At 41.2% G+C, this 25,510-nt stretch overlaps 2 protein-coding genes across 3 annotated transcripts in view; one reads left to right on the forward strand and one right to left on the reverse strand.

Moving 5' to 3' along the window:
- Dgkepsilon (diacylglycerol kinase epsilon) overlaps positions 1–25,510 on the reverse strand; it is a 75,644-nt gene that overhangs the window by 32,115 nt on the left and 18,019 nt on the right. Inside the window, exon 12 of the transcript XR_010850557.1 lies at positions 4,368–4,466. The gene's annotated coding sequence lies outside the window, so the exon portion shown is untranslated. The remainder of the gene's footprint in view (positions 1–4,367; positions 4,467–25,510) is intronic.
- On the forward strand, positions 2,000–24,421 carry LOC136830138 (golgin subfamily B member 1-like). Of its 2 annotated transcripts, none has more exons than XR_010850556.1 (12): positions 2,000–2,377; positions 4,910–5,044; positions 5,959–6,054; positions 8,293–13,893; positions 14,451–16,517; positions 17,902–18,216; positions 19,002–19,169; positions 20,076–20,209; positions 20,344–20,528; positions 21,422–21,476; positions 21,729–21,828; positions 22,702–23,454. XR_010850556.1 is itself a non-coding variant. In XM_067089337.1 (12 exons), the coding sequence occupies exons 2-11, from the start codon at positions 4,919–4,921 to the stop codon at positions 21,751–21,753; spliced, it is 8,772 nt and encodes a 2,923-aa protein (XP_066945438.1). In that variant the 5' UTR covers positions 2,000–2,377; positions 4,910–4,918; the 3' UTR covers positions 21,754–21,798; positions 22,702–24,421. The 2 variants fall into 2 exon arrangements, 1 of the variants encoding a protein (XP_066945438.1); XM_067089337.1 differs by having other exon boundaries at positions 21,729–21,798; positions 22,702–24,421.

Genomic DNA, 25,510 nt, shown 5'->3' on the forward strand with positions numbered 1-25,510 from the left:
TCACCTTGAGCGTCTGTTGGAATTAACTGTAGCATTTGTTTAAATTTTAATAGATTTGCATCACTGCGTCTGTATACAAATCGCTTCCATGACAAGAAGTATGTCGCATTATTTGCCTTCATTGGATAAATTGCCATTGCCAAGAGTTTTTTCTACAATTTACTGCAAAAAGAGAAAAAAATACTACAATCTACTCTAAATACGACACACGAAAGAATCTAAAATACATCAAAGAAGGAGCTCCTCAGAAACCATAACTTTCGACGCACTTGCTGGCGATACCGTTACACATGTGGTGTTATTTCCAAGGTCGGTGACTGCGGGCACACGCATCTTGCATAAACAAGACAGAAAGCATCACAGAAACAAAAGAACTATAGAGACATCTACGTTTTCCCGTCCGCTATCGCCGATGTGACATGAAATCAAACGTGTCTAGGAAGAAAGAAGTTAAAATATCTGTTTTATCAAGTGATTTAGTTCTCATTTTGGCCCCTCAACGCAGAAGAAGAAGAAGAAGAAGAAGAAGAGCTCAACCGTTACGCCACGATGCGAAAGAACGATGTAATATCAAAGTTTCCACTTCAGTTATCATTGACACGAGACGGGATCAGCCATATTTTGGAAGAAATTGGCTCAAAGAATGATTTAGTTTGCATCTTTGCCTCATCGAAAACTTTTCCACGCAGAAGAAAGGGAAGAAGAAGCGCCAGCCTTTGTTTTCTTCCACAGCGCTTCCAGATGAAACCAACCTCAATGGAAGAGAGGAGGTCCAACCATAAATGAAAGAAAGAATCTAAGATAATATATAACTCAATTCGTATTTCCGCAATTTTCCCCACCAAGAAACGTAAAATGCCAATGCTTTCGCACCTTTTACCACTGACACGAGGCTAAACCAACCACATCTTCGAAGAAAGAAGCTACAAAAAGAATTTAGTTTATGTTTTTGCACTTTACCCCCATCCCAACGAAATTTAGAGTACAAGAAGAAAAGAAATATAGAAATGCCAGTTTTCATGTCCAGTACTACGGACACGAGACGAAACCAACCTTATCTTGGAAAGAGAGGAGATACTCAGCCATAAATAAAAGAAAGAATCTAAAACTAATATATGATTTAGTTCGAATTTTTGCAATTTTACCACACCAGAAAACAAATTTCCAGGCAGGAGAAAAAGGGTAGAAGAAGCGCCAGGCCTTGTTTACCTCCACGGCGCTCCCAACAACGAAACCAAAGTTATTTTGGAAGAGAGGGGGTACTCAACCACAAAAGAAGTTATCTAAACCTTTTCGTAATTTTAAACCACCTGAAAACAAATATCAAGGCAGGAGAAAAAGGGAAGAAGAAGCGCCAGGCCTTGTTTACCTCCACAGCGGCCCCCGACGACGAAACCAAAGTTATTTTGTAAGAGAGGTGATACTCAACCATAAAAGAAGTTATCTAAAACTTTTAGTAATTTTAAGCCACCAGAAAACAAATTTCCAGGCAGGAGAAAAGGGGAGGAAGAAGAAGCGCCACGCCTTGTTTACCTCCCCGACGACGAAACTATAGTTATTTTGGAAGGAAGCAGATAAACCATAAGAGAAAGAAGTTATCTGCAAATTTTCGTAATTTTAAACCACCACAAAACAAATTTCCAGGCAGGAGAAAAGGGAAGAAGAAGAAGAAGCGCCAGGCCTTGTTTACTTCCACGGCGCTCCCCAACGACGAAACAAAAGTTATTTTGGAAGGAAGCAGATAAACCATAAAAGAGAGGTTACCCAAAACTTTCCGTAATTTTAAAACCACCAGAAAAAAAATTTCCAGGCAGGAGAAAAAGGGAAGAAGAAGAAGCGCCAGGCCTTGTTTACCTCCTTGGCGCTTCCCAACGACGAAACCAAAGTTATTTTGGAAGGAAGGAGATACTCAACCATAAAAGAAAGAAGGAATCTAAAGCTTTTCGTAATTTTACCCCCACACGAGAACAAATTTCCAGGCAGGAGGAAAAGGGAAGAAGAAGAAGCGCCGGGCCTTGTTTACCTCCACGGCGCTTCCCGACGGAAAACCAGAGTTATTTTGGAAGGAAGCAGATAAACCATAAAGGAAAGTTATCCAAAACTTTCCGTGATTTTAAACCACCAGAAAACAAATATCCAGACAGGAGAAAAAGGGAAGAAGAAGAAGCGCCGGGCCTTGTTTACCTCCTTGGCGCTTCCCGATCGTCATTCACAATCATCATCAGCAGCAGCAGCAGCAGCAGCAGCTGACGTCAAGGCCTTGAGGAAGGAAGAGATACACACACACTCTCCTGTCAATGAAGTCTTCTTGATTCCTCTCTCTCTCTCACTCTCTCGTCCCCCTACGATGGTCTCCGGTCGTAGATAGCAGTGACAGGTAGACGGAACTGCAGTGGTTGTGTTGTTGAAGTGGGTTAAAGGGGGGGATCGCCCCCAAAAGGGGGGAAATATTCCGACGGGAACTGACAGGAGAGAAAGGGGTCCACGTAGACAGTCAGCTGTTTACGATCAGCCATGAAAACACAGGCGCCTTTTGGCAGCTGCACTGGATTATCGGGTTGATTATCGGTGATTTTGGTTAATTATCGGTCTGGGGCGTCATTCGATTGGGTATGCTTACGATAATCTTGATCAGGGGCCGAAATTAGGGTAGGGAAGGGCATAGCCCTCCCGTACCCTGACGTATTTGGTAGGATAGGTGGGTTAGGGTACCTCCCGCCCCCCCCAACCCCAGGATTGGTACTGTAGCAAAACGTGGGCCCTAAACTCGCCTCTTAACCCAGAATCAATTGGGGTTTGTACGGCTGGGTTGTATCTCTAGCCTAACCTATTAGGCAAGGTCACGTCAACCCAGATTGGGTCGTGCTAGGTCAGGCCAGGTCGAGTCCAAAGCAGTTTGGTTGAATTAAAGGCATATTTTGGGTATGCTTGACTTGCGCTCCGTCGGGCACCAGTTTGGTCGGTAAAACTCGAAAATACTACCGCGGCCTTGTTCCCGCCAGTTCCCGACTGGAATATTTACCACCTTTTGTTTTTGTTTTTGTTTGTCTTGTTAATGTTTACTGTATTGACCATCACTGTTGTATGTACCAAACACGGCAACAATTTTGCACATAATCTGGAAGTTTCCGAACCTAGAAATGAGTGGTATTACTTTCAAGCTTTACCATTTGGACAATTTACATGAACTGTTTACGTGCAAAATTGTTGCAGGTGTTTAGGACATACAAACTGGTTTTAGAAAAAATAAACATAAGAAAATAAATATAAACATAAATATACAGGTAAACATAAACAAGAGACAAAATAAAAACAAACAAAAGGCGATAAATACTGTTTTTATCTTAGACTACGTCAGGCTCGCTTAACCTACGCTAAAACACCCAGGCCGAGTCTGAAGGTGGTTCGGTCAAATGACCTAGGAACTGGAGAACCTAGCTTACGTGAAATTTGAAGTGTGTAAAGTTTTCGTCTAGTTTTACTTTCAAGACAAAAGTACAGATTAATGGTAGGCTTCAGTTACATAGGGTGGGTTTAAGGTTACTGGTAAGTGGTCTCCCTTCATTCCTTCCCCTGTGTGACCTGCCTCCCTCAGAACTGAAATTTCTATATTGCTTTTTTCTACTGTTAACTGGAGCTGAATAGATTCAAAACGTTACAATCAGTCAGACCTACACTGTAAGTGTTAGTGGCATTTACATTTGGTTTAAACCATACTACTAAAGTGCAAATGGAATGATTGCTTATTAAAAGAATGTAGGAATAATAGGACGTAGGTGGAAAGGGAGACTATAACCTAACCTTATGCACCCAAGAGGAAAGCCCCATTCTTATATCTTGGAAACATATTCATCTGTACTAGACTGCAACCTCATAAATTAGCCATGAGCTAAAAATAAATAAGAGAAATTCAGGTACTTTGACATATAACACTGTAAATTTTGGTGCAGTGGTTGATGTTCCTTCATCCCTGCCGTTGGCTATCATACTGGCCAAAGTTTTGGCAAACTAAACCCTGCATCTCCTTACCTATCAAACTTGTGTGTGATTTGCTTAAAATTCTCCTGGAGGAAGTTGTCAAGTGAAAAGCATTTATTAAAGAGACCAGTGAGTGACATTTCATGAAGGAAATGCTTTTAAACAAGAGGTGAGATTGGGAGTAAAGTTAAACATGTTGGACAACAAGATGAGGAGAGTTCAATGGGGCACACAAAAAGTAAAGACCAGAAAGCCACACTGTAGGCAGTACCCTCCTGTGTGCCAGCTGTGTTTAAGGATCAGTAAAAGTGACAATTGTATAACCTTATTATAACACACAGTTAAAAATATTTGTGTTAGCAAAAAACAAACCTTATATAGATACTCACAGGATCCTGTAAGTGATGCTGTAGCATTGATGAAATGGACCTGGTGTGGACCTTGACGTCAGTTCCCTCGGACACAGAAATGAACTTATCCATTTTTTACTGTAAAGGGATAGAGAATGTTTTTGCTTGTAATAATATTAATAAAAGCAATAAGTTTAAATCTATATAACAAAAAAACTATAGCTATATAACTTATTTGGGTGCAGTGTATTGGGTTAAAGCTTACACTAATAGCAGGTGTTCTGTGTTAAAATTGTAGTATAATAGAGGATTTTGGAAACATATGTCCCAGAAGTACTCAATATCAGTGCTAAGGCTTGAATCTGATTTTATAAATAGAAATTTATTTATTTACTTTTCCCTATGATTTGACTTTAGAAAGTAACTTACGTCCCCATTAATGCTTGGCACTGTAGTTGCATTGGAAAAGCAAAGAAGATCTATTTGTTGTTTATCAAACATTGTATGTACTTCATGTATAAAATAAATCATTGAGTTTGTACTTAACTGAAATTTTTATTGATGCATAACCATTTTTCCAGAAAATAGCAATGTGGTGGGGTGTGTCAGAGGGGGGCCAAGGGGGGTCTCCTCCACCTGACCCCCCAGCAGAGCAAGGTGACAGTAGCCAGGGTGGAGACGCCGCTGTCGTACGACAAGAGTTGGGGGATCTTAAGGCAAGTAACTAATTTGTCATGTATGTTGTTATTATTATTTTATTATACTACTGTTGATGGAACACTAATATTAAAAATGGTCTATACTGTCTTGTTAATTAATGCAAAGGATGATAAGGTGTACTACACCCACAACTCCATGGCCTTTCATAGCCCTAACTAAAACCAGCGGTTTTAACTACAGACACCATCCTACTTACAAACATTCAGAGATATAAACAAACGGGATCACAAATTCAAATTGTGTTCAGAGCGCTCCCCTTTGCCACCCATAAGTTCAGATTTTGTTTTGAGTGCCTGTATTGTATTGTGTTTTAGGACAAAAAAACATATAGTACTGTGTTGATTTGATATCATACTGTACTTAATTGTAAGTAGGGTCATCTGTATATGAACAAGTCAGCTTTTCTGCAAACTCAGAATCTTTGAATGATAGAACAGGTATATAGATTGAGTAGATTCACTCATAAAACCTTGCATGGCATTGCTGAACGTCCAATCTTCTAGACAGCGAAAAAATGAGCTAGAAGCCGATTTTGCATTGGAAAGATAGGGATACTTTACTGGCAGACCCCCTTATTAGATTAAGTTTAGGATGTATAAAAGTAAATTGTACAGGTAACACAAGATACTGAGTTTTAATTGCTGAAAACATATTTAAGACAGTACCCTATATATATATATATGCAGCACAAGATTTGTTTTATTTTTTAGGTTTTAATATTTGCTGGTCCTAAAAAGTAGGCTCTTGATGTAACAATTTGATGTTAATACTGTACTTACATGTTTTATGAAGTTTGTTTTACTGATGTTTTAGACATTTAACATAAACACTTCAGTTTTCTGTAGTTCAAAGCAGCCATTTTGTGCATGGGCATTATGAAGTCACTCATTTGGGTTATATGACCTTTCAGGATCAATTTGAGGAGCAACAGGCACTTATTGGACAACTCAAAGATATGCTTAAGAAGAAAGAGGCCACACTTTCCAGCAGGGAAAAGGAAGTGCAGGTAAATATGCAGACTCAGGACAGGGAAAACTGTGCTGGATTTTGTGAAAATTGCAGATGACTGCTTTTACTCATGCATTAATGGCCGGTTTGGTTGGACAAACAAGCAATGGCTGGCTACAGAAAGGAGCTGACGCAGTGGGAGGTGGGACCTCTAGTGGTAGGATGGTAGACAACCTCCCCAAACACAGCTCATCTTCTGAAATCTATTTCAGTTCTTTAATTAAAGGTTTTTGTGTGTAGTGCTTTATTATCTGTCACTTCCTATCATTGACTTAATCTGTGCCACCCCAAAATCTGTATACAGTATACTGGAGTATTTGTTACTTTTTATACTGAATAATGTGTTCAGTACATGATTCTTGTTTAATTACATTTTAGTTTTGGTGTATTTATCATTATTCACCGTTGTGTTGCATTTAATTTTTAAATGTGTATCCTTTCAACACTGCTCTCTCTTAATTTCTGGTGCCAGCATTGTCGTTTGTTGACTAACAAGGACAGTTAACGTAATTCTATAGTGGATTAGTTTTATGAGACCAATGAGTTATAAACTCACGGAACTCACCTGGAGGCTTACTGAAAAACAAAGCAGTGTAACCTTGTGCCGAAGCAAAGCTGTAGAGAACCTTCGTTAAGTACTGTTATTGCTAGAAGCCCAAGACCTCCAAGAGGAAGACCAGCATTGTTAGGTATATTGTAAACAGGCAGTACTTCCTTAAGTCAGCATCAACATCTTCCTTGTGTGGGGTCGGATGTGAAAAGGGTTCTCTCCACTGTTCCATGTCTAGTGGACTTTGTACTTGAATTCCCATCTAATCAAGGTCATCTAATCTGTTGTGTTTTGTCTTGTTTCATGATTCTGTGATCCTTCCTGTACAGGAATATTTGTAAATGGGGTATTTAGCATAATGATGCATTTTACCCCAAAATTGTTATTCACCTCTTCCTCTTTGTTTGTAAATATTGTATTGTTGTTTAAGAGTTAATTATATGTTGCTGTAGCTGCAGTTTACATATATGTTTTCGTTCTTATTCTCCGTATGCTCTCTCAGTTCGTTATTGGTTATTCTGAAATACTGTCAATTCCAGTCTGCTTGGCTTGCAAGTACATCCTGCAGAATATCGACACGACATTTCCTTCTGGTCATTGTCCTGTTACTTCCATATCTATTAGCTTTTCTGGCTCACTACTCATAACTCCTCCTTATGAAGTCCAGACTATTTTAGTCTTTAATTAAGTAAGTGAGAGAAGAGGCTGCCTTTATTTGAAAGGTATCCACTGTTGGGTTGGTTTGGCCTCACCTTAGGCATTCAGCCACAAGGAATAAGAAAAGGTTTGTACCTATGAATCTTAAAAACTTTATTAAAATTTGTATGTGTAGTTTGTATGCTTTTGATATCTGGTAATGCTTCTTATTGATTGAATGAGTTTTATTTGTACAAGAATTAAAAACCGGTTAATAGATGCGTGAAACAAATTACTAAAATGATAAAAGCAGAGGTTTACAGTTGTTGCATTTGTCACTGTTGTATATTACGACAAATTTGTACAAGTTTTTGAAATCTCAACGTTTTACGACGGCAGCAGAATTGAGTTTTTTTAAGGAATTCTGTTGTTCACATGACCTACAGTTGTCTAGGACTGCAATTAATCATTATTATAAATACAACTGGATTGTACTTAAACTGTCCTTGATGCTTATGCTACGCAGCAGAATATCACAATAACATACTATAGGCATGATAAAGCTGAATTGCTTATAGTTCATGGGCATCAGTAGGGGAGCCTCCAGTAGGCAGAATGAAATGCAGGAGTAAATTTAAAACTATAAGAGAAATAAAGGAGCATATAAAAAAGTGAGGTTCTCTTAGAGAAACAGGAGGATGATTTAGTAACTAACAGTACAAAATAATAGTTTGAATTTGAGGAGAATGACATGCATTACATTTTACAAAAGGAGCAAAGTCTAAAGAAAAATTTTGTATGTACATCCGATCACACACAGCCTGAAATAAAAAAATATTATGCGTTCATAATGAAAGGGTGATGAGAGATGATGACCAAATATATAAATATTGAAACAACGCAATAATTCATTGTTACAGCATAGTCATGAGTGATATGCGAGGTAGTTATCAAAACAGACATAGTAGAGAAATTCACGGGACTAAGTATAGACCTTCTTATCTCCTTCACACTGCTGAATATCATCCCAACTCATTTGCTTTCTTTCAGGACTATGCAACAAGGTTAGCCAGGATGAAACCACGTCTGGGAAGGAGGGTCAGCAGTAAATCAAAGCAATCACCTGGTCCCTCTGACGCTTCAGAGTCAGGAGAATCCTCTGGGGCTGGATTGGCCTCGGCACAAGCAACTAGCGTCAGCGATACCGAGCAGATGCCTTCGCCTGCTTCCCATACTGCCGAAGAGAGGTTAGGTCCTCCCGTTTCTGAAGAGGAGGTTGCGCTGCCTCCCATTCATGCTGAAGGGCGAGTTGTTGAAGAGAAGAGGCTCTCTTCCTCAGAGAGCAGCAGCAGAGCAAAAATACTGCTGCTGAGGAAGCAACTCCAAGAGAACAGACTCAAATTCCAGCGTCAGCAGAAGGACGACGAGAAGCTTGCGATGGAGGAGATGAAGCACAGGATCGAGCGACTACGAGCCGAAGTCGAACAACGAGACGACATGATCCAAGCGCTACAAGAGGGCAGAGGACCCTCCCAAGAAGAGCCCAGCATGCAGAAGCTCTATCAACAAATAGTGTATAAGGACAATACCATCCTAGACTTGACCCAGAAGGTCACCCACCTCGAGGGGGTCATCCAGGAACAGCTGGAGCAGCTGAGCGAGAAGGACAAGATCATCGAGGCGCGCACAGAAGCCGTCTCTCTCATAGCCAAAGCGCAGGATGAGAAGAGTCTCAAGACACTGGAAGAGCTGGAAGAAGTTAGGTATCAAATGAAAAAGATGCAAGAAGACTTTATACTGAAGGAGCAGGAATTAACTGCCGAGAGAGACAGCCTTTCCAAGGAGTTGAAAGACAAGATCAAGAAAGTCAACCAGCTGGAAGACAACGGACGGCGGCTGGAGAACCTCCGTTTTGAAATGAGCACTCGTAATGCTGAGTTGCAGGAGAAAATTGTTGGACTTCAGTCTGACGCCAAAGCCCTGCGGGAGCAATCTGAAGTTGAGAGGCGAACCTATTCAGAAAAGGATTCATTAATTCAAGAATTGAAACAAAAACTAGTGAAAGCTGAAGCCCACGGTCAAAAGAAATTGAAGGCACTAGAAAAACAACTGAAAGGAATCAAACAAGACGGAAATGCGGGCGAGAAAATATTAGAACTTCAGAATGCAATCGCTGAACTGGAAGAAGAAAAGGGCAATTTGCAGTTGAAACTTGTAGATTTTGATGACCTGAAAGTGACCAATGATAAATTGACCTCCGTGAGGAACAAGCTTGAGGACCACGTGAAACAGCTTAATTGTGACTTAGACTCTCAGTTGAGTGCCATCACACAACTTGAAACTGAAAAAATCAAACTGGTGGAGGGTATTAACGAACGCGAAAACAGAATCTTCGATCTTGAGTCCGAGTTAAGTGGTTTGAAGTCGAGCCTCGAAGAAATCAAGCAGGCGAAAGTTACTCTCGATCTTCGTCTGTGCGAGGTTGAAGAACAGAGAGACACTGCAGAGAAACTGAAGCTTGAGCTTGAAAATCAGATGTCAGAATCTGGACGTGCGCCCGTGGAACAGCTGTTGGCTGAAAAGGGTAGTTTAGAGGAGTCATTACAGAGTGTAATGAAAGAGAGAGAGGAGTGGGAACAAAAGTACTTGGGTCAAATTGAAACTGTGCAAGAGTGCGAGAAGAAAACGAAATCGGCTGTGGAGGAGAGAGACCAGAAAGCTCGTGAATGTAAAAGACTGATGAACATCCTGACCGATAAGGAAAATGCAATTGCTACCTTGTCGATTCAGATCGACAAACACGATGCAGTTGTAGCCAGTGTTGAAAAGAAAGTCGGGTTAGCCAATGAAGGCGCTGAAAAGCTTCAGGTAGAACTGAATAACCTTAACCAAAAGTTCCAGAGCAAGCTACAGGAACTAGTGGCTGCTCGCAGTACCATTGCAGAAATGGAAGGGAAGCTGACAGGTTCAGTAGCTGACATGCAGTCCAAAGACAAGGAATTATCTGCCGCGCGAAATAGCATGGAAACTCTCAACAGGTCTTTGAACGAACGAAACATAACTGTTCAGAATTTAGTCGGTGAAGTGTCAGCGTTGCAAGAGGAAGTGAAAATGAAAGAGAGGAGCGTCAACGACCTTATTAACAAGCTGGAGAGACTGGAGTTGCAAAATAACGAATGCGAGAAGGAGATCGAGAAGCTGTGTTCCACCCTTGCCAGTAGAGATGACCAGATCTCCTGTAAAAACATGGAGGCAGAATCTTTGAAGAAAGACCTGTTGAACAGCGCAAAACAACTTGAGACCACCAAGTCCTCGCTGGAATGTGAATTAGACGCGCTCTCAGCAATGCTGAGCGACACTAAGAATCAGGTTGAAGCTTTACAGGTTGATTTACAAGTGAAAGAAAAGGAAATTCAGAATAATCAAGTCATCATTTCTAAATATGAACAGGAAGTTTGTGATAAGAATCAAACATTAGATGACCTTCAGGTTCGGTGTCAAGAACTTCAGGCAAGGCTTTCTTCCTCTTCCGCCATGCTGTCCGAAAAGGAGTCTGTGATCTTTAAACTCCAGAACGAAATTGACGAAAAATTGTCGTCTTTGGAAAATATGCAAATGCAGCATGTATCCCTTGAGCAGAAAATCCTTCATTTGGAAGAAGAAAATAAAGCGTTGTCAGAGGAGAGATCTCGATTAGAGGAAGAATGTCATGAGAAAGTAGGATCCATAGAGAGTCTGAATAACACACTGTCGGAGAAGATGGCATGTATCACCAATTTAGAGGCCTCAGTCGGAAGCTATACAAGCGAGCTTGATAGTAAGGCTTCCGAAGTCGAGAAGTGGCAGAGTGAAGCCTTAGAAAAAGGTGAGCAAGTAAGTGCACTGACATTGCAGTTAGGTAATATTCAGTCTGATGCTGGGAGTAAAGACACACTTGTTGCAAATTTACAAGAACAGCTTTTACAGAATCACGAGCAGATATCAAGTCTCCAGAGTCGCCTTCTGCAAGTTGAAGGTTCTCTAGCTGAAAATCACCAAGACCTTTTGCAGGCACAAGAGCAGTTAGCAGAGACTCAGAACCAACTGACAGAAAAACAAGAGCAGTTTATGAAACTGAAAGAGGAGTTTGATGCCAACCAATCACAGCTAGCGGAAACTAACTCCCAGTACGAAAAGGCAACTGCTCTTGCCACCCACTTTGAAGAGGAGCTGAGAAAGAAGGCTAGCAACTTAGAAGCTGCAGAAAAACAAATGGCATCTCAAGAGGAGAGTAGCATAAAGGAACTTTCGAACGTGCAGCATGATGTTGAACATTTGCGGTCAGAGGTCACAAGGCTGGAGGCAGAACTGCAGGCCTCTAAGGAGCATGCAAATGCTTCGCAAGCTGAGATATTACAACTACAAGAACAAAGCAAACAAATTCAGGGAGAATCTGAGACATGCAGAAAAGAATACAACCTGAAGTGTGAAGAGGTTACCACTTTACAGGAGAATCTCTCTCAGATACAGTATCAAGCTAATTCTTTCCAGGAACAGTTAGCCCAAACAGTTTCTTACCAAGAGCAGTATCAGCAACAGATTCATTCTCTTCAAGAACAGCTTAACCAGGCCTTGAACTTGAAGCAGCAGAGTGATAGTGAAATAGCAGCTTTATCTGTGACGCAGCAGCAGCGTATTTCCCAGCTGGAGGGAGAATTGCTAGCTCTCACCCAAGCAAGAGATTACTTACAAGCAGAGCTTGAAAAGAGTTCTGTTGAACTGCAGAATCAGCTTCGTGCTCTTGAAGAAGAAAAGGTCAGTGTAGAAAATTTATTGTCACAGTCTTCCGCCAAAGACAGTGAAATCCAGACATTGCAAAATCACATTTCTGTGCTCCAAAATACGGAACAGGAACTCAGAAATCTTGTCAAGGAACTTGAAGAGAAAGCACAATTCAAGGCATCCTCAGGCAATGAGGACACAAGTGACGTACAGTCGAAGCAAACTGTAGATTCGGAAGTGAAAACACTGCGGGATGAGCTTGCAAGAGCGCTTGACCAGAGTAAGTTTTTGGAGGAGGAGTGTGACGGCCTCCGCGGAGATGCACACACCTTGAAGCAGCAGTTACAAGATGCTCGACAGACCATCACCCACCTCCAGACAAGCTTAGCCACCACCCAGTCTCAAGGAGGCTCATCGGCAGGTGGATGGGGTGACTGGGGGGAAGTGGATTTAGGGTCCCCAGCGCCTGCACCAGAAGAATTGCCCCAGCAGTCAAGTTCTTTAATATCCAGCCTCCAGAAGTCGTTAGCTGATAAAGACGAGATGCTTACCATGATGCAAGATCAGTTGAAGGAAACCTTACAGGAAATCAACGCAATTAACGAAGAGAAGAAGATACTAGAAAAACAAAAACAGACTGCCGAATCCAACATTGCTAAGCAGGTGGAGAGTTGGAAAGAGGAAAAGGAGGAACTAAACCGTTTGAGGTTAGAGGCTGAAAATGCAGCTTCTGTACATGGTGCCTTAGAGGAAGAGAAACAGAAAATTGCCATTTTGGAGCAGGATCTGTTGGAAAAGCAGCAGGTTATCGAGGGCTTGAATCAGCAGCTTATGCAAATGCAGTCATATCAGCAGTCTCCGGTGCAAGACCCATCCCAAGCAACAAGCCTAACTGAGCCTGTTGTTACGGGAGGTGTACAAGAAGAGGTGATCACATCTCGAGTGCAAGCAACTCAGCAAGGAGGGGCAAACCTCTTTGGAACAGTGCAGTGGCCACAAACAGGTAATGAAGATGCTGCTAGCTGGTTTGATCAAGCAGTAGGTAATGAGGCCCCTGCCACTGACGACAAGCAAGTTGCTCCCGTGCAGACTGCTGCAGAAACAAGTGCTGATCAGGTGCAAACACAGGATCCAGCTAGTTGGTTTGACCAGCAGGGAGAAGTCAAAGACGCTCCCCTTGTTGGTGGTGAACAGGTTGCAGTGACACAAAGTGTGGGATTAGAAGGTGATCAGTCACATGCCCAGGATCCTGCAAGCTGGTTTGATCAACAGGGTGCTTCAGGCGATGTAGCAGCTGTTAGTGAAGAAGTCACAGCAACACAGGGTTACGAACAAACGCAAGAATCCCAAGGACAGGACACTGTCAATGTAGAGGAACTACAGTATAAATTGTCTTGGTATGAAGAGCAGTGGTCAACATGGACTGGTCACTACAATCAACTTCAGACTAGCTACCAAGAAGCTGAAGAAAAAGTGGCATTGTTAACGGAGCAGCTCCAGGCTTTGCAGGGAGAGAAGGACCAACTTCAGGCATTGTGGGAAGAGAAAGACCAAGGGGCTAGTGCTGAAGTCAGTCATTTGAAAGAGGAGAGTCAACCAGTAGACCGTGAAGAGGCAGCTTTATCTTTAAGTGTTCAGGCCCAAGAAATCCAGACAAAATTGGAAGATGCAGAAAAGGCTCTCGAAGGCCTCAAAGAAGAGAACCAGCGGCTTCAACTGGAGGCCGCTGAAGTTGCTGAACTCAAAGCACAGCTGGAAGTGTTGCAGGAGAGGGCGAGGAACGAAGACCCTACTAGGCTGCAGGAAGCAGAGGCAGAAGTAGATCAGCTCAGAGGTTTTGAAACACAAGTTTATGAACTACAAAGCCAAGTACAGGCTCTTCAGCATCAGGTAACTTGAGTGCTATTTTAGTCGCAATAAGTTTCATTAGTTTTGCCTCGAGGTTAATTTCTAGGTCTTGGAATGAAATAATTTTTTTTTTTTTGAGAAGAAACAGATCATTTTTAAGTATTTTGTGTCGTACTGAACTGTTTATATTAATCAAGTTCCCTTGCTTTCTGTTTGACCACTGAAAAAGTTTGTTTCTTGTTATTTCTCATGTAGATTTCAGTTGCTGTGTGCAATATGTATGAATTCTGGATAATGTTTACCTTGCAACTTGGATAGAAATTTCTTCTCAGATTAATTGCTCAGTGACCTTATACCATAAGATAAGTTTAAGGAAAATTAAGAGGTTTTATGTATGATGCAAGAATAGTTTTCACTTTAGTGTTTAATTATTATTCAAAATAATGTTTGAGACTGTTTTCTTAGAGACTACCTTTTAGTGTGAGCCTCCTTTTAAATATGCTTGCTGAGCAGTTTTGTAAAACTAGGCATAGGAAGATCATTTTTTTATGGTATTTAAAACTATTTTAACACTGAGCCAATGCTGTTTTCCTTTACAGTGCACTGCTATGCAAAATAAACTCTCGGAAGCTGAAACTGAAGTTGGCCGCCTGCGCGAAGTCGAGGCACTCTATGGGGAGCTCCAATCCTGCATTCAAGAGTCAGAAACCAAGCGCGAAGGTTCAAAGTCACGCGTACAAGAACTCGAACTCATGGTGCAGTCGGCGGAGTCCGAGATCGCTCGTTTGCGAAATGAGATAGAGGTGCTGAGCCAAGGTGAACAGGCGTCGAGTGGAAACAGAGACGAATTGCAAGACCCGGGACTTACGGGCGACATATCAGGATTTAGAAGTCAGGTGTTGAGTCTCCAAAATGAAGTTGACAAATGCCAAGGTGAAATTGACTATTACAAGGCAGAAATGGGCCGACTCGAGAACGAGAATCAGAACATGGGCGATGAAATGGCGAGAGCAAGAAGTGATCTGCAAAGACTGGAACAGGAAAATTCTCAGTTGAGAAGTGAATTGGAAGTTTTCGAAGGCGAACTTGACAGAATGCGTAGCTCGTGCGAGATGTACGAGGCCGAGAACAACAGGGTGAGAGGAGATTATGAGGCTCTGTCACAGGCCAGTCAAATGACAGAGGCTGAAAAAGAGAGTTTGGAAAGTGAGGTCCAGCGCATCACTGCTCAGAACATGGCTTTGTCGGCTGACAGCGAACATCTCCGTGATGAAATTCAAAGATTGACGGAGGTTAGTACTTCTGCCGAAACAGAAATTGTCCGTCTACAGTCTGAAATTGAGAGATTCAAGTCGTTAGATCAGCAGTATAATAATCTAGAAAGTAAGTACAATGAGTTACAAGCACAAGTCACTTCAATGGAATCGGCCCACAGCAGCAAGGCATCCGAATCTGAACCGCACAGCTTGGTAGTTGAAGAAGTTGACTGGAGTGCCGAAGGTCAGATAGAAGACGAGCACCGCCAAAGATCGTCATCTGTTGATCTGAAGTACCAGGAGGAGATAGATGATCTGAAGGAGAAGGTGATAGCCATAGAGAAGGAAAAGAACGCCATCTACGACGAGCTGCAGGCAGCAAAACTGAAGAGCGGAAAGATGCTTCAGAAGCTGAAGTTGACGCAGAGCAAAAATGAATCCCTGACGAAAGAAATACAGAAACTGAAAGCGAAGGCTGGCGGGTTTTCTGACCTTGATCAGGCTTTGGAAGAAGAATGGAAAGCCCAGGTGACCAAAGCTGAAACCGAGAGGGACGAGTACAAGCAGAAACTGGACGAAGTCGAGAACGAGAAGGAGAATCTTCTCACGCAGATCGACGTCCTCACAGCAGCCCAGGAGGAGTACATAGAAATGAAAGAAGACCAGGACACTACAATCAAACTCCTAAAAGCTCGTAATAAGGAAGTGGAAGGACAAGTTCAAGCGCTTGAGTGGAAAATCACGGAGTTAGAGGAAGTTGTAGAGCAGCAAAGGAGTGGTGACGCCCAAGAACCCATTATTCATCCTAGGTCATCCGCAGAGCGAGAATTGGGACCTACAGGCAGTGACCATCAGGCTGCCTCGAAGGAAATCGAAACTCTGAGGGACCAAGTCACTTCCCTTCAGCGGGAAGTGAAGATCTTGAGGTCAGAAAATGAAAGGCTACAAACGGCAGCGAAAGAGCTGGAAGAAGCCGTGGATACGCTGAGCCAGGAGAATGAGACTTTCCAGTCCATCATCGAGGGACTCAGGGACGCTAAAACGAAGGCCGAGAGCGACACGAACAACTACAAGTCGGTTTACATAGAGCTGCACGACGAGCACGAGTCGCTGAAGAAGGAGAAGGAGAAAACGAACGAGGAGCTGAAGGAACTGACCTATGCCCACGACACGCTCAAGGCCGCCTACAACTCCTTGTACTCGGAATACAATGACCTTCGTGACGTCTGTGATAGCCACAAGCATGACGTTGGCATTCTCAAGGGCGAGAGGGACCGGCTCGTCGAGGAAATCAACAGCCTGAAGAATCAGCTGGAGGCTCTTCACGAGGAAGAGGAGGAAGAGACTATTCGTGCCTTACAAGATGAGTGCTCCAGCTTGAGAGAGCAGAACAACCTGCTCCATGAAGAGGTAGTTTTTTTTCGCCTTGTTTACTGTTCAGGTAGCTTGTGCTGTACAATCTTCAGGGCTGTAAGGTTAATGTATGAAGACTTAGTTGATATACTGTACTTCCTCCAGTACGACTTCGTTTCTCATTAATGTGTGCTGTGATGAATTCGTGAGGCTTTTTGTTATTGATAGCTCGGAAAGGAATAGCGTATCTTTCTTGCTAATATTTTTGCCATAAAGTCAAGCCTTTGTAATTCCACAAAATGTGGCTTGGAGATCTTGCAAAGTAATGACTGGTTTACCTCCTATGCTTACACCTTGATGTCTGCTGTGTTCAGTTAACTGCGTTTTGATTATCATACTTTAGCAAGCAAGGCAGGACAAGACCTTAACCCCCACTAGAGAATGTGTCTTATCATGCTTACCTTAAACAATCTCTTTCAACTAGGGTTATTGGTTAGGTTAGGTTAGGTTAAGTTTGTTTAGTGTCAAATGTTCTCTTAACTTTTCTCCTTACCTACTATCTTTTATGAGCTGTCACCATATCATTATTATTTTTATTAATTGATAACAAGCACAGTACAGTAGTTGGGTCTGTTGGTAAATATAAAGAATTGCTATCTTACAAGAAGTATTGTATTCACTTGTACTATTGTGGGCTTTCAGTTATGTAATCACATCAAAGTGATGATATTCGTTATTGATATGTGAAAAATTTGCACAGCATTCATATAGATTAAACCTAAAGTGGCTGGAAAATATAGATAACCTTCCTGTGAGTAGATTGCCCTGGATAAAAAATGTGAACAGATAAAAATTATAGAAAATAATATTCATGTAAGCTATATCATTAAGTATGTACAGTCGACCCCTGCTTATTTGATGTTCCGGATTTGTGGATTCATCGATTCACGGATTTCTCTATAGAACATACCGTATATATACATTATTCGCGGTATTTTTCACTGAGAAATATTCACTAATTACTGTATTTTCATGACTAAATGCATTTTTTTGTGATAAAACTATTAAAATACTCAGGTATAAGCATTTTTAGAGGGTTTCTCTGTGTTTGAACTATCAAAATAAGCAGTTCCAAGCGTTTTTAGAGGGGTTTTAAGTATTCGTGGATTTTAGCTATTCGTGGGGGCGGTTTGTGGTACACATCCCCCGCAAATACTGGGGGTCGACTGTATGGTCACGTAAGCTATATCACAAAGCATGTATGCTGCTTTGATTGATACTAAGCCTTTGTGCTTTATTGTAATTTATGAACTGGAATAACATCTGCTTTGCATATAAGTAGCACACTGTTCGAGTATTTAAGACAGGAAAGAATAATTGAAATCCTGTGTTTTCATGGAACGTGAGAATTGAAATAAATCTCGTGTATTTCTCGAAACAGAACACAGCTCTGGAAGTCAAAACTGAGGATGCCGTAGAGAAGGCCTCGAGGCTGGAGAACACGCTGGAACAGAACGTAGAGATGCAGAAGTTGCTGCAGGAGGAACTCATGAAAAAATCTGAGGAGATCAACTTCCACACAGTCACCATAGAAGACAAGGACCGGCAGATGACCTACTTGAAAGCTGAAATGGCTGCCATAAAGGCCAAGCTTTCACAGCAGGACCAGGCGGAAGAGAGCACCCTGGAGACCACACAGAAGTTGGAGGCAGAAGTCGAACAGCTTCAGGAAAGAAACCAGCAGTTGCTGATGCAGGTAGGGAGGGGTTTGTCGTTAGAAGCCGAGGAAATTGCTTTTAAAAGTTATTGCCTTACGATTATTTCTTTCATTGTTTTGACATTTGTATGATCATGCAAAACTGATTAGCACCTATTGTGTACCATAAACCTTAATCCTAAACCAGCTATCACACCTCCCTGTGGTATGGCATCATAAAAATAATGGTGATTCTGTTATGTACGTCGTCCCGAAATATACAATAATGAAAAAGCCAGCTGTGTAGCAAAAAAAGGAATGAATTATTTGTTGTAGCAAAAAAAGGAATGAATTATTTGTTGTAAGGAAAAAATCACAGTAATGATTCCTGGAAGCAAAAGGTACAACATAATTGACAGATGAATTGTCCTCAGGGGCTACATCCTTTGAACTGGACTGATTGGAGATACTATTATACCTGTATTTTGTAAATTCGGTGATGGTCACAGGCAAATCATATTTCTTTGATGATTATTTCAACATAAAACTCGTCCTTTTTAGATTGCTCCCGTAGGGGGGGTAGGGCCGTCGATGCGCCTCACGTTGCACTGTGGGCATTTACTTAAGGGTCTTTGCAGCGTTCCTTCGGCCCTTAGCTTCAACCTCTTTCATTTCTTTTACTGTATCTATGTTTCATTTTTCAGTCTTTTCCAATGAGTTGTTTCATTGTGTCAACTGTGTTCCTCCTTTCAGCGTTGAAACCTGACTGTCAGTTTCCCTTGCAGCGTCCCCACTGCTAGGCTTTTTTGGCCTAAATTCTATTTTCTGTTCTGTTTTTTTTTCAGGTCGAAGCAGCGGAAGCATCTCTTGCCAAATTAGCGGGAGGTAAGACGGAGGGTGGCGATACAGTATTTGCTCCCGTAGCCCTGGCTACCACAGAGCTGGACGCAGCACTAGCCTCGCTCCACTTACGTGACCTTAGATGTCAGCAGCTTTCTCTAGAAATTACAAAGGTGAGTTGCAGTTCTTGCACCTGAGACAACTCGAAAGTGTTGATGATGGTGATATCTGACAGGGAGCTGATGATGTCTGTAGATTGCCGAGTTATTCGTGAAGTTTGTAGAGGATTGGTTAGCTGTGCACTGTACTTGAGAAATAATAATAGAGAAAAAGTGTATGGGTAGGTGTTTATGGGAGTTTAGTATTCTCTAAAATATTTATGCTTTGATGAGCATTTGGACTAGGTTCCTGGTTGATTATTTACTAATTTTATGTTCCAAGTATATTTTAAGACAACCAAATTGCCATCTTGTGGTTTAAGTACCTATTTGTTTTCCAGTTACAAGTTTTATTTACAAAAATATTGTAACTACTTGAGAATGACACTAGTCTTTATGTATTCGGGCTCATTTTTGCACCAAAACCCCATTTTGTGTAAGTCTTTGCCCATAGAAGGATATTGTAAATAACGTGCCTTGCACAGTACACAGTTAGTGCCTTAAAACAACTTGGTCGAACCCCTTCATTTGTCTTGTTTCAGTCTGTCATTCTTGTTGGATGTTACCGATAATCTCCTGCCTGAGGATGTGAATTTTGTTAGATCAACGCACAATCCACTCACCCACTCTGGATGAAGGGTTTCGCTTAGTATTTTGCCATGTCAGCAGTTCAAACTCCCATGGAATAGGTTAATGGAGAAATCTATATTCAGGCAATATGCTGTAGATGAATTTTAAAAACAAAACTTTTGGGTCAGTAGCCTAAGCAGCCAGGTTAAAATACTTCATAATACTGAAGCATTATAAGACCATGAAGGATGCAGTATTCTGCATTTAACTATCTCTGAATAATGACTGAGTCTCATCTGTTTTCGGTACCTTAACTCTAATGCCACGTTTTTCACGTTGTCTCGTCAACAGCTCCTGGAAGAGAGAGATGCCTTGCAGCTCAAACTAAGTGCTTCCCTAAGACAGACTCAAGAACTCACACGGGAATTGAGTCTGAGTCACCAGCTTCCAGCTCCTGTTTCCCCTGAACCATCCCTGGACCAAAAGTAAGCTTGGTGGTGTGTCAGCTTTGATTCCTTTATAAAAAAATAAAGTTAGTGAATGGTAGCTGTCAGACATGAGTCCCTCAGATTTGTTGTCAAAATGATAATGAATGTTTTTTTTTTAATCTCTCTTTCAGACTTGCAGAACTCAGGGAGCTAAATGACTCTCTGGAGCAAAAGGCTCTTCTCAGCCTGCAAGGTGCTGCATCAGCAACAATGGGCCGTCGAATCACAGTCGGTGGCCTCCCATCTCCTCCTATTTTCACCCCTCATACAGCTCCTCCTACCCCAACAGCAACGAGACACGCTGATTACACACTCAGTAAGAACTGCCTTGTTTTTAGCTGCGGTTTATTCCCAGACTTCGGACTTCCTTTGTTGAGTGTATAATCAAGTCAAATGGGCCCCATACTGTTGAATGCATTTCGTAGACACTTCTTGCGGAGAAACATGCACGCTGAGCCATAGAGTTGTGGCATAAGGTGGCTGGCTCTATTCTCCCCCATCCTTGACTCCTGACCAAGGGCTGATATCAGTTTATAAGGATCAATAACGTAGACTACATACCAAGTTAATGTTGGCTGTAGAGATGGGATGGCTTCAGATATCGACATTTTTTTACACTGCCAGTAGAGCGCCTCTGAAAATGCAGATCTGGAAACATTCTGTAAATGTATGCTTTTACCAAAAAAGCTATTATAATTAGGCAAAATAAGTGGCTTCCAGCCTCAAATGAGCTAATTACCCCCAAAAAAAAAAGGTTAAAAATAATACTGTGCCTGCACAACATACATGAAATGACCCTTTTTTTTTAATGTCAGGAATAATAGTTCAAAGCAGGAATGAATAATTATTTAGTGGTGATTGAAAATCACTTTACAATTAAATGGAATACTTTATACAGGCAGTCCCCCATTATCGGCAGGGGGTCCGTGATGATAAGCAAAAATTGGCGATAACCGAAAATTGCCAATTTTCGGTTATCGGCACCTCTGTTAGGTATGTATCAGCACCAAGACACGATTATCAGCGCCGAAAATCGCCAATTTTCGTCACTACCGAAGCCCGAAAAACTGGACCAAGCCCGCCAATAACTGGGGACTGCCTGTATTTAAGGAATCAAATCACTGATAAAAAAAAATGGGTTTTGTTTTATATTTACTTTTCAACAAATCTGTTTTTCAAGTCGAGTAATCGTTAAAATTATTTCCTCAGCTCGAGAAGCTCAGGGAACGTCAACCACTCTCATTGACTGGATTATGGGCAAGAGGTAAGAGGGATTATCATTCCATTATCTGACGTGTTATATTCTTTACAATATTATTTATATTTAATAATCAGATGGACAGAATACCATGAAAAATGTACTTGTGTGAATATTAATGGGTTTAGTTTTCAGAACCACATACATATTCAATGTTGTAATGTTCTGTAAAGTGATGCATTTTCATTCATATGATTTTGAAAGTTTATGTCGCTGTGATAAGGTGTTAACACCTGTTTTACTTGTCTTGTTTTCCAGCACACCTCGAGTGTTGCACGTGTGATTAGAAACAAATGGCTTCCCGCACAACGCACATACGCCCTTTTATGTGAGTTTCCGATGTGTTGGTTCCCTGGTGGTAAGGTTTATTTTGTACGTTACTCTTTCCACTTTAGATGGTATGCTTTCATTTTATTTTCACTGCTAAGTCTCTGTTTGGGTGTCAAATGATTTTATCCTCTTCTGGACAGTCCAGTAAAGGCTAAAATTTTCACCCCAGTGGGCTGGTCAAACTACTTTTCATAACTGTTTTGAGTCTTGCATTACTTTGCTTTCATTAGATGTTTAAGGATTCAAACAAGTTTTAAATGTAAAAATCAGATCCAAATTATTCCAAGCATATGGCATTTTCATTTATATCCTGTAGAAGCTTCTGAAGACAGGGACGATTTCAGTATTTATTTTCTAGACAGATTTTCATTATGCAGCCTGGCTAAACTGCTAATTAATAATGATGTAGAATTTGTTATCATCCTGCTTGGTTGTCCAACATTTTCAACTTTATTGTAGTAGTTTTGTTTTTCCATTGTCATTGACTCCTCAGACTATCCTCGAGTGTTTAAATGATTTTGTTGTCTTATAGATAGTTTACTATCATATACAGTAATCAGCAAACTGAATCTTAGGATTAAGGGAGCCTAAATATGTGTTGGGCTGTTCACTTTTAAATAATAAAAAAGATATAGTTTTTTCAGGTTTCCATACACGGCAGTCATCTGGAATGTTACTTAATTTTTAAATGACATAAAAATCATAATAATAATAATTGACGAATTTAAAAACTTTTGACTAGTTTGGAAACTTTTTCTCAAATTCATTTTGTATTTGAGGTAGCTGTGTGCAGCTTGACCCCACGAAGGGAAAAGTTGACGTAAAGACTTTAATGCTGATGGTAGCGTAGACTTTGGAGTTCAACAAGCAACTTGACTTTCGTGCGACACTTCCGTTCCAGAGTGCGCACATGGAGGCTTGGCTACAGACCACGCAAGAGACAATGGAGAAGGTTCTTCCAGATCTACCTTGTAACCTTGCACCTGTTCATCTTGTGCGTCTTGTCACTCGTGCTTCCTAGCTGAAGGCGCGACGGAAGTTTCGGAAGGGCCTCGAGGACGAGAAACGGGGGAACGTACCATTCCTAATGCCAAGAGATGATAATGACGCTACTTTTTTTTTTTCACATCCAGCCAAAAAAGGTTTTACTAATACCGCAGTGTTTGCAAAACGTTGCATTTCTCCAAGACCGTATCTTGACTTTGCCCGAAGCTCGAAGGCAGAAGCGGCTAATCACTTCATTACATTCACAGCCTGATTTAGGTCATCGTCGTCGTTCCTGGTGGTCTTTCGAAACTCTTTAGTGGATCTGTTCTGACATTACGTAATTTATGCAATTGGCTGTTTCCTGGTGTCTCACGTCTGTAGTTTTTATGTTCCGAATCGAGATATTTCTAATTATTTACGTAAAATTTTGTGCATTTGACTTGAAATTTGAAGCACAAGTCTTAGTGTTTTATTTCAAAATTATCAAAGTGGTTGTATCATAATTACCACGTTTTATTTCATCAAGGAATGAAGTATTTTGGTGCTTGGTGATAGTGTTCCACAATTACTTTTACAGCTGCCCCCAGAGGAATTCAGAGTACAGTAATCACGTATCCTGTTTAGTCAAGTACATCAAATAAGCTCAAATTAAAAAAATTAAGAAAAACATTCAAATTGGATTATTTAATTTCACAGCCTCAGTGACCTTTTTGCACTTTTTGGGTAAGTTTACCACTGGAAGTCTCTAATCTGGAAAATAAATGAAGCTAGGAAACTGTCCTGGTGCGGTGTGAGCCTACATGGCAGAAAGAGTGAAGTTCCTGTAACCCGCCATAATTATGAAATCATTCTTTGCTATCATGGATGGGTTAACATCAGCCTTACTCTTGCCAAGTGTAGGTTTGTATCCCACCCGGGCAAGAATCAGCCATTTACTTCCCCTTCAGATAGGACTTGTAGTGGTAAGCACATCCAGTTGGAAGGAAATCGAGAGACTGAGTCACCTAGGCCATTAAAGGTATACGATTCCGGTGAGAGGAACTCATTCCGTATCAGAAATCTTCACCGACGACTATTAACTACTTTGTAGACGAAGGAGATTTTCTGTCATCTTGGTTACCGAGGTGAAGCGCGAGGTGGTCGCCGGATACGTGAACTTCCAGAGCTTCCCCCCGAAACGATGATTTCTTCATCCTAAACATGGCACCGCAAACTAAAGAGTTAAATCACGGGTCTGGCAGTAGCTCATTGCTCTCTCCATCCACTTATTTTTTTATACCTATTTTCATACCATATATATATTTGCTTTAAATAAAAAAAAAAAAAGTTATACGTAAGGAATAATATTGTTAAACCATTCTTCGGAAATGTACGTCAATCGACGCTGATGGCGAGCGGTTTTATCACTTGCTGTTGTTCAACTTGGAGAAATTGCTTACCTGTAAAAAAAATTATATAAAAAAAAAGCATCCCGAAATGGAAGTTTGTTAGTGAGACAGGTTTTGTATGAGGGAATGAATGGGTCATTACCTGGGATGTGTTGTTTATAATGAATACTGTACAGATTGTGAAAATATTTGTATGTGAAATATTTAATATGAAAAATGAAAATTATATAAAATTATGCCTTTTAATGTTTTTATTGCATTTACCACATTTTGTAGTACAGGCAGTCCCGGTTTACTGATTTTGTAGTCGTCGAAAATCGTCAAAAAACATAAGAAAACCTTACTTTTAATGCTCTGGGTGCGATGTAAACTGCATTATTAAAAAAGCCATTTTCTTCCGAATGTTCCATTGATGAATATATTTGAAAAGCGTCGTAACCAGTAAACCACTGCCTGTACTGTAATTGCCTTACTTTAAAAAAGCTTTGAATGTTCCGTTGGACACAGGCCATTGCTTTACAAGTTGTAATTTCCACAGGCAGGATCGAGAAAGAAATTACAGTTGTTGGTTCAGTGCTGTCTGATGCCACACAAATGCCTGCTCTAGAATACCAGGGCAGATGAAAGGACACTAAATTCTAGAGCCCCAGAGCCCTAGTCCCAGGTGAGTGAAGGTCCCTTAAGGATGCCAGAGCACAAAACCATGCAGGATCCTGCAGAGCAAAGATGAAGCGTTATCCGCCAAAGACTGGTCTCGGTGATTCGTATACTGGAACAGTTGAGGGGTAGAAAGACAAAAGGATGCCATTTGTAGCAGACAGGCTCAGAGACCTCTTACATGTTACAGAGGAAACCCCAGACCCTTGGGAGGCAGTACATGAATAGGTGTCCAGGTGAGCCCATCAACCCAGAGGCAACAGGAAGCCAACTTACAGCCAGCAACCAGGTTCTGAAACGCATGTCAGCATGTTGAGAGCAGCCCAATATGATCACTAACCTGGCTTGAGTCCAAGAAAAGTGACATCTGATAAAAAAAGCATAAGGTCAACCAGAAAGGCAGTACAGAAACAAGGTCAAGCATGAAGGCTCCTCACAGCAGGCTCCAGTTATCAACTATCAAGGGAGATCATAAAGAAATTGTTACACACCTAGGATGCCCTTACTTGGAGGAATGTATGTTGGCGACTTCTCAAACAGAGGCCCTCTAGAGTAGGAAGCAATGTCTAATGTTGGGTGGGAACCAGTCCTCACAAGTCAAAGTGCAAAGCACACCCATCTGCACCCACTTGTGACTGGAGAACCAATGGAAGACTATCTTCGACTTTGAAAAGAATA

Source organism: Macrobrachium rosenbergii, chromosome 46 (genome assembly GCF_040412425.1).
Source record: "Macrobrachium rosenbergii isolate ZJJX-2024 chromosome 46, ASM4041242v1, whole genome shotgun sequence".
Taxonomy (NCBI): domain Eukaryota; kingdom Metazoa; phylum Arthropoda; class Malacostraca; order Decapoda; family Palaemonidae; genus Macrobrachium; species Macrobrachium rosenbergii.

What these genes read in the sequence shown, in the direction of transcription:
- LOC136830138 (XM_067089337.1), top strand. Translation starts at nt 4,919, where the DNA reads ATGTGGTGGGGTGTGTCAGAGGGGGGCCAAGGGGGGTCTCCTCCACCT. An exon ending in ACCAGCAGTTGCTGATGCAG is followed by an intron (nt 18,217 to 19,001) that starts GTAGGGAGGGGT and finishes TTTTTTTTTCAG; the next exon opens with GTCGAAGCAGCGGAAGCATC. An exon ending in ACACGCTGATTACACACTCA is followed by an intron (nt 20,529 to 21,421) that starts GTAAGAACTGCC and finishes TTATTTCCTCAG; the next exon opens with CTCGAGAAGCTCAGGGAACG.